Raw genomic sequence first — 15,360 nt, 5'->3', positions numbered from 1 at the left:
CTTTCATTCTAAGTTGTAAAATCTGACATACTTAATCAAGTTAATGTCTCTGTTCTGGTAGTTTGCATTAGAAGACCATATCTGAAAGTTAAAATGAGGTAGGGGGCATTTTTCAGTCTTTGTTCATTTTACTGTCAGTATCATGGAAACTTTCCTCATTATTTTAATGAAAAATACATCTAATAACAACAACAACAACACAAATAATGCGACTACTACTACTAATAATAATAATACACTGTGGCCAGTAAAAACAAAATACATTTGTAATCAGTTTTTTTGATCAGTTTCAGGAGCACTAAAATATGATATCAATGATGTAATCTAGAGAAACGCTGATATGTAGCATTCACCTACATATTAGCAGACGAACGCTACATCTGCTAATATGTCAGAACTCTTTTTAACTAACTAAGAGTATTTTTTACTAACACATTAAGTAGCTCAATCTAATTTTCAATAATGCAACTTTGTTCATGTTTAACTGTGTTTCCATCACAGAAATGAGGGTGGTATGATTCAGGTATGATCGTTTTAGCCTCTATAAGAAGTCCCTGATCAGAATGTTGTTCGTTGGTCAAGCAAGCAATGCGTTTTAAGCATTATTATTCCACAGGCATTTTCAGAGAGACCGCAACATTTCTTTGTTTGTAGTTTGTGTGCAGCAATAGCCAGTATGAGGCCGCCAGCAGACAGACAAGTCCAGGATTTGTTGCCCATGTTTGCAGAGAATCAGATACAATAGGAATTTGGAGCATCAGACTTTTGATGCATCAGTGGACTAATTTGCTTAATCTTCTCAGGGCTTTGGCCCTGCTGTGGAAACAATTCACAGGACATTACACGGCAATTGGCAAAGTGAGGAAGATTGTTTCGAATCATCATAAGCTTCAGAAACTTTGCTGTAGGTGTGCAAGTGCGGACCACTTTAATTAATACTGACACAATTGCCCCTGTAATAAGCAGGGGTGTCTTCTTATAGCAATTTAAGTACCTGGTGGTATCTTATTTATCCAATTTCCATTTAAGTAGGCCAGTAATAATTATAATCTGGACTTAAGTTGAAGATCATCAAGCAAAGATGTGTGGAAAATGGTTGAGAATTAAATTTGTACAGGACTGCTGACTGTTAAGTGAACTGAACACTTAACGAGACAGAATGAGCCCCTTTGAATGTTGTACTCCATAAAAGTTACTGACCAAAACAAAGATGTATGGAGGCAAATGGACTGTGCAAATGTATGGTGAAGCTTTATTTAGCTTACCTACAAACAAGTTGTGTGGGTCATATATTCCATTGTGTGTAATTTACCAGGCACGTAAACCAACCATTAATATCCTGACATAAAATTTGAACATTTAGACAGGTTTTTATTTTCTGTTATGTTTAACTATTTAAAAAGTCAAGTGCTTACAGAGTCCTTTGTGGGCATCGATGCTGGTGTATTCGATGGTTCCATTATGGCCCTTCTTGGGGTTTTCCTTGTATTCTTTGTGGACTCCATCAGGGCAGTATCTGTAGGACAGCCCATAGTCTGCAAGGTAGACCTATAGTTCCCAACAGGACAGAAAAAAAAAGTCTTCCCATCTTAAAGATACATGTGAGTTTGTGCGACGTCAACAGTTGCAGGAAAAAATTGTGAAACCTTTGAAATGTTTTTCATTTCTGCATAAGCATTGCAATTGTCTCAAAATTAAGCAAAGCAGGAAAAGAAAAGCTGATTAAACTAAGTGAAAATAGTGGAGTTGATATACAGGGGGAAAACATCCATTACCATATATCTGCTTTCAACAGATAAGGTACAGTTTTTCCATTCTCCAAACATGACACTCTCTTTCAAACAGCTTTCTGGCTTTTCATCAATATCTTTAGCAAATTGCAGACAGCAGCAGTGACTTGAGAACAGTACTTTCACTTTCCAGTCATGACATGGATTATTTTATATTCTCCCAATGATAGACTTGGGTATCCTATAGATCCCTCTTCTTTAAAAAAAAAAAAGAAAGGGCACCTCCTGAAAACTGTCAGACATTCACTAAAAACAGACTTTTCCCTTCTCACAGATATTTAATATTGGGTCATTGTGCTATCCTGGGATCTGCTGGAGCCAGTCGTCTAGCTTGGGGGTCACCACACTGAACACTCCGATTACCATTGTCACCACTGTTGCTTTCACCCTCCACATCTTCTCGAGCTCTTCTCTGAGCCCTTGGTACTTCTCCAGTTTCTCGAGTTCCTTCTTCCTGATGTTGCTGTCATTCTGTATCGCTACGTCTATTGTTATGGCCGTCAACCTCCGCTTGTCTACCACCACTATATCCGGTTGGTTAGCCATCACCATTTTGTCTGTCTGTATCTGGAAGTCCCACAGGATCTTAGCTTGGGTGATCTTCTTGACCACCCTTGGGGGTGTCTCCCATTTTGACCTTGGGACTTCCAGGCCATACTTGGCACAGATGTTTCTGTATACTATGCCGGCCACTTGGTTATGGTGTTCCCCGTTTGTTAGCATCTTGCCCCCTGCTGTTATGTGCTGGATTGTCTCAGGGGCATCTTTACGCAGCCTGCATCCGGCTTCTTGCCTGGTGTGACCCCAGCCTCTATGGATCTTGCGCTCAGACCTTCTTCCTGTGCTGCCATGATTAGTGCCTCTGTGCCGTCTTTCAGTTCAGCTTTGTCCAGCCACTGGTGGATTTCTGGATATCAGCCACCTCCTCTATCTGCCGGTGGTACATACCGTACAGCGCCCTGTCCTTCCATGATTGTTCCTCTTCTGCTCCTCTTTCTTGAGGTTCTGCTACCTGAGGTATTCACTGAGCATGCAGCCAGTTGTGGCCATCTTCCTTATGTACTCGTGGATGTTCGTTGTCTCACTGTGGTACTGACACACACTAGCCCTTGGCCTCCTTCCTCCCGCTTTCCTAGCGGCCTCTTCGTGGTTCCCATTTGCCTGTGGGATTCCCAGGTACTTGTATCTGTCGTCAATGTCTGCAATGTTGCCTTCTGCTAGATGAAATTGTTTAACTGAATCCTCTGCATCTTTTTTATAACTTTAATGAAACAGATGTTGTTTTGGGTTATATTTAAGATCAATGCAGTTTAAAGAAAATCAGCGGGTTTTATTCTCTCCTGTAACTGTACCAGGGATCTGCAGTGGACTGACCTGTTCAGGGTCCCTGTAACCCAGCATGAGGTTGGCAGCTTTAATGTCAGCATGGACGTACTCATTCTCATGTATGTACTCCAGTATATCCACCTGGCACAAGAATCAAAAGCATACAAAACAAGAATTTTATAGGCAGATAGTAATGCAGTAAAACGAACGTTTTGGTAAAACGGGGTCATAATTTGACAAACTGGCCTTTAACTGTGTCATTGATAGGCGATCAGGCTGCCTCAGCTTATTTATACTGGTATTATTGAACAGGTCAAAATGTGATAATTATCTCACCAGTCTCTGTCCAAGCTGGAGAACAGTGGTCTTCTTCAGTTGGCCTCCACTGGACTCACAAGCTTTCTGAAGGTCACTTCCCAGTCGATCCATGACCATGAAACGATACCTGAGTGAGAGAAGAAAAGCTCAAACTCTTGTCCTAATTCTGACATAACACAACACCAGATTTACTAACAACCCACACCGAAACTGTACTTTGTATAAAAGACTATGACAGGATGTTTTATTTAAAACAGTGGAACAAAATGCCAAATAACTGACGCTTTTCATAAGATTCACAAACAAGAGTCATAATATAGCAAACAAAGATGAAAAATCAAATAAAAATAAAAAAATCAGAGAAAACAACAGAAAAAATCTAATACTGACAGTGATGTGAAAAACACCCCAACACGTTTTGACTGAAAGCAGATATTCTATTGGAAATAATTACTACAGTTGCCTTAATTCTAAGGCTAGATGGTTGAAATCTGATATTCAAGCAGATGACAGAGCTTTTAAGAAAGCACACGCAACCTCCCCTTCTTAAAATCAGTTTATCTGCTTGATTTTGTTTGTTTTTTTTTTAAACTTTGGTTGTTATACATGTGGATTTCACACTGGTGCATACATCCATCCATCTTCATCCGCTTTGTCCGGGGCCGGGTCGCGGGGGCAGCAGCCTAAGCAAAGAGGCCCAGACCTCCCTCTCCCCAGCCACCTCCTCCAGCTTATCCGGGGGAATACCAAGGCGTTCCCAGGCCAGCCGAGAGATATAATCTCTCCAGCGTGTCCTGGGTCTTCCCCGGGGCCTCCTCCCGGTGGGACATGCCTGGAACACCTCACCCAGGAGGCGCCCAGGGGGCATCCTTGTCAGATGCCCGAACCACCTCAGCTGGCTCCTTTCGATGTGGAGCAGCAGCTGCTCTACTCTGAGCCCCTCCCGGATGGCCGAACTTCTCACCCTATCTCTAAGGGAGAGGCCAGCCACCCTTCGGAGGAAGCTCATTTCTGCCGCTTGTATCCGCGATCTCGTTCTTTCGGTCACTACCCACAGCTCGTGGCCATAGGTGAGGGTAGGGATGTAGATCGACCGGTAAATTGAGAGCTTCGCTTTTACACTCAGCTCCCTCTTCACCACGACGGACCGGTGCAGCGTCCGCATTACTGCAGCTGCAGCCCCAATCCGTCTGTCGATCTCCGGCTCCCTTCTCCCATCACTCGCGAACAAGACACCGAGATACTTGAACTCCTCCACTTGGGGCAGGAACTCATCCCCGACCCGGAGTGGGCACTCCACCCTTTTCCGGCTGAGAACCATGGCCTCAGATTTGGAGGTGCTGATCCTCATTCCCGCTGCTTCACACTCGGCTGCGAACCGTTCCAGTGCGAGCTGGAGGCCCTCACCCGATGAAGCCAACAGAACCACATCATCTGCAAAAATCAGAGATGAGATTCTGAGGCCACCAAAGCGAAAGCCCTCCGCCACTTGGCTGCGCCTAGAAATCCTGTCCATAAAAATTATGAACAGAACCGGAGACAAAGGGCAGCCCTGGCGGAGCCCATCACCCACCAGGAATGAGTCCGACTTATTGCCGGCAATGCGAACCAAGCTCTTGCAACGGTTGTATAGGGATCGAATGGCCCGTAGCAATGGGCCAGACACCCCATATTCCCGCAACACCTCCCACAGGACACCCCGAGGGACACGGTTGAATGCCTTCTCCAAGTCCACAAAACACATGTAGACTGGTTGGGCAAACTCCCATGCACCCTCAAGTATCCTGGAGAGGATAAAGAGCTGGTCCAGTGTTCCGCGACCAGGACGAAAACCGCATTGTTCCTCCTGTATCAGAGGTTCGACTAACGGACGAACTCTCCTTTCCAGCACCCTGGCATAGACTTTCCCAGGGAGGCTGAGGAGTGTGATCCCCCTGTAGTTGGAACACACCCTCCGGTCCCCTTTCTTAAAGATGGGGACCACCACCCCTGGTGCATACAATTTACTTGATATATGACAGCACAAATAAATACTGATGTCCACTTTACTCATGTACAGAACACGAACAAAAGCCAGCTTGGCCTGGTTTCAAAAACCCCAGAGCTCCTTTTCCTTTACGTTCCAAATATTTTACCATTTTTAAGTTCTGCCCAAAGAGTCTACTTTAGAGCAAACTTCATGGAGCTAAATGATGAAAAAAAAATGACAGAACACAAACATGCTCCGTTTGTGTTTTGATGCATCTTCTGGTTAGATTAAGGCTATAATACAGCCATATGCAGTGAAAATAAATTTTTTTCAGTTATGCTTTATATTAAGGTTCTTGTAATAAGCATTAAGTCAAGAGGCAATTAATCTTTTTTATAAGTTATTAATATGTGTTAATAATCTATATCAATGTCAATATACGTCTCTAATTAGCTTCATGTAGACAGTGCACACATCATGAATAGATGCCTGGAAAGCTAGAGAGAAAAAAATAGCTTCAAAACTGACACGAAGACCTGATCTGGTTTTCATAACTGAATGTAAAATATCATATTTACAGTTGTTATGTTACATTCGGTTATGAAACCAGACCCCCCCCCACACACACACACACACACTTTTATTTTTTTTTTTTAAGGAAAACATAAAATAATACCAAATGTGTCAATTTCTACAAAATACTACACTCATTCCAGTTAGGACAGCTGCATTATTAAATTTAATAACATTAGAAACACGCTGCTCTTTCTTCCTGCTTTTTTTTACATTTATGAATCTAAACACAGCATTGTTCAAGTTATTTTCTCTTTGCTTAAAATTTGGTGGCTGCAAAAAAAACAAAACAATCATAGCAACCTATGAGTTAATCAAACCTATTAGTGTTGACTGTGTCAATACCTGAGGTTATTATACTCTGCAATTCCTGACCCCCAGTACGTCGGGATGCCCAGGAAGTCCAGCTTCTTGCTTCTCTTCCATTTTTGCACTGGAACAAGTTTAGGAAAAATCACAGGTATGCATCTACACATCTACACAGGTGCTAACATGGAGCTATTGTGTCTGAACAAAAAAAAAACAAAACAAAAACTGAGCTCTAGGAAAAGTAGGCAAATGTTTTGCCAAAAAAGAAAAAAGAAAAAGAAAAAAAGATTTGTCCTTGTAAGTGTAAGAACGTGTGCATACAAATATCAATCTTATTGGGACTACAAATACACACACACACACACACACACACAGAGGCCCCAGACAAAGCAGTGGGCCTGGCTCAGGGCTTGATGGCGGCTGGCCTGACTGGCTCTCAACCAGGCTGGCAGGTGGTCAGGGGCTCAGTGGAGGCCCGGGCATCATTACGTGTGAGTAGCTTCCTCTCCAAACGAAGGCGTTGGAGAGCTCAGACAAGCACGGAGAGTGGGGCCCAACTGCCACTGAGGTGCATGTTTGCTTTGGCTTATTATTAATTACTGAGCAGCACTCAGCAAAGCCTCTGAGTCTGCAGCCACTTCATCAGTCAAACGCTCTTGTGCTCCAGCAAGCTGCCGGGACACTGGACGGGTGGTGCTACTCACTGCTCTCGGGTTTGGCTGCCCTCTGGTAGAACTTGAGCTCCGAGAACAGGGAGCCATTCTCCTGGTACTCCTGCATGTATGAGCACACAGTATTAGCACAGTGCAGCTTTAACCAGTGACCATGCAAAAGTTAATTGTCTGTGTCTAATTCCAAAAGGTAAAATTGTGAAAAAAATTTGTGTCTCGGCCAGTGAGCATCATGTCACTTACATGCCTGTTTCAATGCTTTGTTTCCTGGTTGTTTATGTTATTATTCCTTATGTATCGGGAGAAATCATAAAAATACCTGGATGACACATGAATGTTGTCTAACTTTAGTCTCGTGAACCCATGTGAACAGCCCCGTGCAACTCTAAATGCTTTTTCTTTTTTTTAGCTCAAGTCCATGCCCAAACTTATGTTAACTGCAATTGTCACTGCGAAGATCTTTTAGAACTACTTCACACAGTTACACATACAATAACACTGCTAGCTGACAAATAGAATTAGAATAATAGCATTAGCTTAATTTAGCATCACAGCATAATAATTAATTGACTACTGATTGATTACTTGACTTATTGAGCTTGCTTAAGAGAGGGATTAGTTATTGTTATATCTCAAATTAAACAGCTGACAGTAAAACATCAAACAATATTTTCTTCTTCCCATTTATTTCACTGGAACATCAGGAAGCAGCAAGAAAATTTAGCATGTATAGGACTGGTTCAGAACCCAGAGTCAGACCCTGACGAAACGGCAGAAGTAGAGCCATGTAACATGAGGTGTACGGACAGAACCTTCTCATCCAGGTGAAAGGGGATGAGATGAAAATAAAGAAACCGTAAAAACTAGTATTTGTGATTGACTGTTTCCTAACTGGAAGCACACACCTCCTAAACTGTTGGTGTCGTTGAGAGTTTGCAATGCAACCAGCAGAGATTTCAGGAAGTTACTGCTCCCAGCCAAGACACAGTCCAGGACATAAGCCCTTTTAAAACCAAAATGTGTCAATATTTAAGCTCTGACTTTGGTTGGGATTTAATTGAATTTACTGTGCATTTTTTCTGTACGGCACATAGACAAACAGGCATTAATTAGACATCTCTGATTCCTGTTTCAGGTTTCAGAGCATCTTGGGGACACTAGTAAGTAAAGTAAGTAAAATTTTATTTATATAGCACCTTTCAAGATAAAAATCACAAAGTGCTTCACAGAAGCTAAAACCTAAAAATAAAAATCAACCAAAAGCAAGTTTAAAAAGATGAGTTTTTAGCTGCTTTTTTTTTTTTTTTTAAAAGCGAGACCACGGAGTCCACAGATCTCAGGCTCAAAGGGAGAGAGTTCCACAATCTGGGGGCCACAGTTACAAAAGCTTTGTCGCCTTTTGTTTTCAGCCTCGTGTTTTAGGCTGAAGACACTAATTCAAGTCCAAAGCATTTCTGCTTGCAAGTAAACAAAGAATGTGGCTTATGGCCTGTGCATTATTTTAGCATCTTTATTGAAGGGATAAACAGATAAAGATGCTGTCACCAAAGTTTTGTTCCCTTCACTATAGTCCAATAACTGGCACAAAAAGACACACGTGTGACAACTTCCAAGCAAGAAGAACATGTGGATTCCATCAAAGGCCATTCTGTTAACACTAAACATTACTTCTTGTGCAAAGTTGGAGGAATCATCACACCGACTTTGGTTGCACTTTGCTCTCATGTTTATTTTTGGTCCATGTGAGAAAGTCAGGTGATATTTGGTGAAATAGTAAATGAAAAAAAGAGGAAACGTCATTTTGCTGTATAACAGTCTAGTCATTTAATATCAATAACCACAGTTACACCTGCTTTCTACTGCCAGCGGCATAGTGCAGCCACATTCAAGTATCACAGCATTAACGTGTCCCTGAAGGTGGACAGGTCAGCTGTGCGTGCATAAGATTGACTCAGTTTATCATGCCTCCTTACGGTTTATTACAAACTGTAGGGCCTTGACCCATTGTTGTGATCTGTACGCTCGAGTGGGATGGCCTTCGTTGTCCTCCAGGAGGTTTGCTCACTGGTGCATCTTTATTTATAAGGCCCTGCTTGGACAAATGCCCACCTACATTTGCGATCTGCTCACACGGAGAAGTACTGTTTCTTACAGCCTGCGTTCAAGCGATCTTTTATTGCTCAATGTTCCATTTGCCAGAACTGAACTGGGAAAGAGGGCTTTTACTTATGCTGCCCCTTTCACATGGAACATGATGCAAAAAGACTGGAAGATAGCAGATCTTATTTCATTAAATGCTTTTAAGTCCAGATTGAGAGAGCCAGAGAAAAATGTTTTTAAAATGTAATTGTTATTTATAATATGTATGTAACTTTGTAATTTCAACGTGTTGTCGCCTCTTGGCCAGGACTCCCTTGCAAAAGAGGTTTTTAATCTCAATGGGACTTTTTCCTGGTTAAATAAAGGTTAATAATAATAATAACATATGTACTCACCACTTTGATGACAAAGTCAGTGTCTGTTCCAACAGGTCTGTCAATGTCCTTGGAGGCTGAAACATAACAGAAGACAGAATGAAGACGAGACAACATAATTCATGGATGAGAGCAGGCCTCTTGGATCTTAAAAATATATCCAAGGCCAGAAGGAAATGTATACGAGTGTTTTCATCACTGGATTTGTGCATGTAAGCAGTTATCTGTTTGGAAATAAAAAGATCTATACATATTAGAGGGACTGAAAAGTCAGTTTATAACAAGCATCAACATTTATGTTCCAGCGGTGCCTGTGCACCTAAAAGCTTGCCACTGAATTTTTTTACAATCCTGGCAGTTTCATGGAATATTAGGATATTACTTTAAATAAGATTTTGCATAAAATTGTATTTATTTAATATTTTTGCATAGATAAGCAATTATATTGGTTTACAATGAGGCATTCTGTCAGAAGTAAAACAAATAAAAACATTTTAATTTCATCAAGAAATACAACATAAAGAAAATTACACAATAAAAATCTGAAACATTAATAAATGTTGCGGTTTGTCAGCATATGACTTCATCCTCAATCTGTGTTTCCTGTCCTTGAAGGTAGCACAGTCTACTGCCACTGGGAGGACCAGATTATCCTCCAGTCACGCAAGAGAATATGGTGGTTGCCTGTATGGAATGAGCATGTGATCTCGTTGCCTTTGAAAAGGTTGTTTTGAAGATGGCGACCAGGTTTATGACCACTCACATTCAGTTGCCATCTTGTTGGTGCATTTTAAGACCGAGATACAACAGCAATAAGAATCACCCTGTTATAAGTTTGTTACTGAATATGGTCAAGTTGACAATTACATGCAATCTGTCTGTGACAATACAGCAATTAGCTGTGAAAAATCAACAACAATCACAAATCTGTTCGTCCTCAGTCAGTCTTTGCGGAAATTCAAAGACTCATTTTGGGCTCAAGTGCAATACATTGGCAGACTGTAGAGAGTAAGGGACAGGCCATCTACCTGCAGAGCGCATCTGCTGTCAGATTGAGGTAGTGTCCAAAGTATGTGATACAGCTGGTCTGTGGACAACTCTTGCGTGGAAAAAAGCAGTTATAACATACAAAGGCTTGAAGTGAAACCATTGTTAAAAAAAAAAACGAAAAAAAAGGATCCACTACAGCAACTTGCTTTCTGTGCCTTTCATACTGTATTGTTTAAACTTTAATGATTTTTCAAGCTTTTTCTAGAAATGGAATGAGAGAAGCATGTCACCCACAGCTATGTGTTGCTGGGCTTCTGGGGGACTGCACCTCCATGGTTGAAAACCCCCTCCATAGGTGAATACCCATGAAGTGAATGATAAAGCATAAAACAGGGGTAGGCAACTCCAGGCCTCGAGTGCCGGTGTCCTGCAGGTTTTAGATGTGTCCTTGATCCAACACAGCTGATTCAAATGGCAAAATTACCTGGAGTTGCCTACCCCTGGCATAAAACAAGCTTTCGTGTGTGCGCATGTGTAGGTTTGTCATCTGACACGTTGCTCCTTACCAAGATAGATCAGTCCAAAGCCACCTTGCCCGATGATTTTCCCCAGCCTCCATTTCTTCTTATCAGTGTCTATTAGTATGAAGCCTCCTGGAAGAGGTTTGGGTAGCACCGGTTTTCGTGGAGGTGCCATAAAAACTGAGACTGTTTAAAAAAAAAAAAAATTATATATATGAAAACATGTAACGCCCTGAAACCACAGAACGCTGTATGCCTATGAGGAAAAGGAATCAGGGCTGTTTATGGACTTACTCAAGAGCTCTGGAAAACCTCCAAGGGAGTTAATGACGCACTCACACGAGGCTGAAGCAGTTACTGAAAAACAAAACTAAAACAGCGAGTGTAACTGACCATTATTAAAGTATAGTTCTATATTTCACAAGTACTTAGCACAATATACACATAAAACGTTAACGACTCACTGACTGTGTTTATCACATGGAGTTTTTGGTCAGCTTGAATGTTTGCTATGACCAACGGCTATCTAACAGTAGTAGAAACAGTTAGCTAATAACACAAGAACCCTAATAAAAAATGGAATGACAGCTGAATACAGCACAACGCAAGACCGATAAAAACACTACAGTGTTGGCTAAAAGTTACTGGCAGAACTGCTCTGCAAAGACATTTACTGTTAGAAAACTTAATTAGCAACCTGCTAAACTCAGCTAATGAGAAGTTCTTCAGTATGACTCACGGGCTGAAATGTTCAGTAACCGCCGAGATGAAGAAAAGCCGCACGTCGTCCCTTGGGATTCTTAACTAAGAACACACCGATAAGTAATTTGAACTACGCTTTCCTCGCTGGGTTCCAGCACAAACTGCTGCCCTGTAAATTGGAAACAGAAACAAACCCCTTTTCACTTCCTGAACATTATCCCTCCCGCTACGCCACACAGCCAATTGCATGCTCCAAAAAAATCTCAACAACCAATAGGGACGCGAAGGAGGCGCGTAGAAATAACGTAGAAATAATAATAATAATAATAATAATAATAATAATAATAATAATAATAATAATAATAATAATAACCGCAGCCTCTTTGTTTCATTTAAGTGGGATGATTCATAATACATACATATAAACATTGCTACGAGTACAATGTATGTATTCCCTGCTCCGTTTATATGCAGTGTAGGCTGCCCACTGCTTCACTGAGTGAATGGGTCAAATGCAGAGAAAAACAAGTAATTTCCCCATGGGGATCAATAAAGTATCCATTATTATTATTATTATTATTATTATTATTATTATTAATTAAAGGTTTAATCAAGCTGTTTCAAACTAATTCACTCAGCTTTGCCTATCTTGCTTCTCTTACTTTATATCGAAACCATTCACCCTTAGCTGTCCCCCTGACTTCATCCATTATGGTCATCTTAACATCTCCAGCTTGGCCTCCTTCTCTTTTTGTCAGTGCCACCACCTCCAAACCATATATCACAGCAGGTCTCACTATAATTTTGTAAATGTTCCCTTTCATTTTGGCTGCCGTCCTTCTGTCACAAATCACTCCTGACAATCGCCAGGTACTCATAACTGAACTCATCTACCTTCACTAACTTTACTCCTTGCATTTTCATCTATCTAGCTGTCTCTTTCTTTCTTTCATTCACACTCATGTATTCAGTCTCACTTCTAGTGACTTTCATTCCTCTTCTCTCCAGTACATACCTCCAGGTGGCTCTTGTTTTTACCTGCTCCTTACTCTCACCACGTACAGATCACAATTTTTTCTATAAACATCGTAATCAATGAAGAGTCTTGCCTGACCTCATCTGTAAACATGTCCTTCAGTCATTCAACCAAGAGGTTCAGAACAGGATCTTGATGTAATCCCACCCCCATCTTGAACCCATCTGTCACTCGTTCTGCACACCTCACCACTGCCCCACTGTCCTGTCCTCCCTCGCCACTCTCATATACTTGCCCCTCCTGACTTCCTCATGCAGTACCACAGTTCCTCTCTGGGCTTGGTTATGGCTCATCAACTTATCCGTTTGTATTTTTTACAGGTCTTTACATTCTTATTCTTGATAACTGGTACCAGTATACTTCTCCATTCCTCAGACATCCACTTAAGTTTTTCCTCTATTGCCATATCTTTCTCCTCGATGCAAATCTGAGAAAAGTTCCAACCCGACTCCTCGTCTCCATATCCCTACAGTTTTCATCTCTTCCCTCAGTGTCCAGCCTCAATTACAACTCCGTATAAGCTCCTTCTTTGCCTTTGCTACTTTTCGCTTTACTGCACGTCTAACTTCCCAGTGCTCCTGTCTACTTTCTTCATCTCCCTGACTATCCAGTTTTTTATTTACTAACCTACTTTGCACTTCCTTATTCCACCACCAAGTCTCCTTGTCCTTCTTCCTCTGTTCAAATGATAAACCAAACACAATCTTTGTAGTTTCCCTTAGCTTTACTTTCCCTCTGTGCAGTGAATTGATTCTTCCCGCTACAACTTTAACCATTTAATCCTTGGGTCTTCCTTCACGTGCTTTCCTTTCTTGGTTTCCAAAGCACACACTGCTATACGATGCTTCCGAACTACATTCTCCCCTGCCGCCACATTACAGTCTCCTATCTCTTTCACACTGCGCCTTCTGCAGAAGATGTCGTCCACATATGTGAACCTTTGTCCATTCTTACACTATGTCCTCCCTCTTCTTGACCGCAAGTATTTCCATCCTTTTCGCAAAACTAATGACCATTTGTGCTCGCTCCTTAACATCATACCTACCCAACACTTCCCATGTTTCCTTCACCTTAATGTCCGTTAAAGTCTGCTTTAATTACTAGTCTCTCCACCTTAGGACACTCTCTACCACTTCATCCAACTTATTTCAGAATTCCTCTTTCTCTTCCAACTGGCATCCAACATGTGGAGCATATGCAGTGACAACATTCATCATCACCCTTTTGATTTACAGCTTCAAACTCAGTATCCTGTCTGACACTGTTCACATACTCTTCTTCAAGATTACCCCTACTCCACTTCTCTTCCTATCTATACAAGAACAGTTCAAATCAAATCAAATCAAATCAAATCACTTTTATTGTCACATCACATGTGCAGGTACATTGGTACAGCACATGTGAGTGAAATTCTTGTGTGCGAGCTTCACAAGCAACAGAGTTGTGCAAAATACAATAATGTAAACAAGCAAAATACAAGAATGGCTACATCTGAAACTAATAAATATATGTACAATATATAATAGTATATGCATTTCTGGATGTGTATACTAAATATTTTTCTACGTGTGTGTGTGTGTGTGTGTGTGTGTGTGTGTGTGTGTACACATATTTTACAAATTAAATAGAGTAAACAATAAATAAAATATACAAAAATATACAGAGTTGAATATGTGCAAAACAGTGGCATTACTGTACAGTATGGAGTGCATAATGTTGAAGTTCCAGTAGTGAAGCTGAGGTGTCTATGACGTGTTCAGCAGTCTGATGGCCTGATGGAAAAAGCTGTCTCTCAGTCTGCTGGTACGGGACCGGATGCTGCAGAACCTCCTTCCTGATGGAAGCAGTCTGAACAGTTTATGGCTGGGGTGACTGGAGTCCTTGATGATCCTCCCCGCTTTCCTCAGGCAGCGCTTCCTGTAGATGTCTTGGAGGGAGGGAAGCTCACCTCCAATTATCCGTTCAGAGCACCGCACTACTCGCTGGAGAGCTTTGCAGTTGTAGGCGGTGCTGTTAGAAGAAAGTGAAGAAAGTGTACTTTATTGGTCCCCGTGGGGAAAATCCCTCTCTGCATTTAACCCATTCACTCAGTGAAGCAGTGGGCAGCCATTGGGCGCCCGGGGAGCAGTGTGTGGGGAGGGTACCTTGCTCAGGGGTACCTCAGGGTAGCTGTTCAGGGGAATCGAACCCCCGACCTTCCGATCATGGGGCTACCACTCTACCTACTGAGCTATCCCTGCCCTGTTGCCATATCAGGTGGTGATGCATCCAGTGAGGATGCTCTCAATGGCACAGTGATAGAAGGTCCTGAGGATGCGGGGGCTCATGCCGAATCTTTTCAGTCTCCTGAGAAAGAAGAGGCGCTGCTGCGCCTTCTTCACTGTTTTGTTTGTGTGTACTGACCACGTAAGATCCTCAGCCAGATGTACACCAAGGAACCGGAAGCTGCTCACTCTCTCCACAGCAGCGCCGCTGATGGTGATGGGGGTGTGTACTTCTCTGCACCTCCGGAAGTCCACTATCAACTCTTTTGTCTTTGCGACGTTGAGGGTGAGATGGTTGTCTTGACACCAGTGGGTCAGGGCGCTGACCTCCTCCCTGTAAGCCGTCTCATCACCGTTGGTGATAAGACCCACCACTGTAGTGTCGTCCGCAAACTTCACAATGATGTTGGAGTTGTT

At 42.0% G+C, this 15,360-nt stretch overlaps 1 protein-coding gene across 5 annotated transcripts in view; it reads right to left on the bottom strand.

Annotated features, from left to right (window-relative positions):
• The window catches only part of LOC147315464 (serine/threonine-protein kinase VRK1-like), a 29,019-nt gene extending 17,128 nt beyond the window's left edge, over positions 1-11,891 (bottom strand). For 2 of the 5 annotated variants that reach the window (XM_086258286.1, XM_086258287.1), the window contains exons 1-9: positions 11,681-11,890; positions 11,236-11,311; positions 10,987-11,127; positions 9,452-9,507; positions 6,990-7,059; positions 6,322-6,409; positions 3,453-3,561; positions 3,165-3,257; positions 1,416-1,548 (exon numbers count right to left, since the gene is read on the bottom strand). In XM_086258286.1, coding sequence (XP_086114412.1) covers positions 1,416-1,548; positions 3,165-3,257; positions 3,453-3,561; positions 6,322-6,409; positions 6,990-7,059; positions 9,452-9,507; positions 10,987-11,116 — 679 coding nt within the window. In that variant the 5' untranslated portion in view covers positions 11,117-11,127; positions 11,236-11,311; positions 11,681-11,890. Of the gene's footprint in view, positions 1-1,415; positions 1,549-3,164; positions 3,258-3,452; positions 3,562-6,321; positions 6,410-6,989; positions 7,060-9,451; positions 9,508-10,986; positions 11,128-11,235; positions 11,312-11,405; positions 11,600-11,638 lie in introns of those variants that run through there. The other 3 variants (XM_086258284.1, XM_086258283.1, XM_086258285.1) reach the window with 3 other exon arrangements.
• Positions 11,892-15,360: the final 3,469 nt, after the last annotated feature.

This window comes from Aulonocara sp. 'chitande type north' Nkhata Bay, linkage group LG13 (assembly GCF_057382095.1).
Source record: "Aulonocara sp. 'chitande type north' Nkhata Bay isolate Kocher_YH1m ecotype deep benthic linkage group LG13, A_spYH_male_GT1.1, whole genome shotgun sequence".
In the NCBI taxonomy this organism is placed as follows: domain Eukaryota; kingdom Metazoa; phylum Chordata; class Actinopteri; order Cichliformes; family Cichlidae; genus Aulonocara; species Aulonocara sp. 'chitande type north' Nkhata Bay.
The sequence above is the reverse complement of the archived record's forward strand: the minus strand, read 5'-3'. Positions and strand labels throughout refer to the sequence as shown.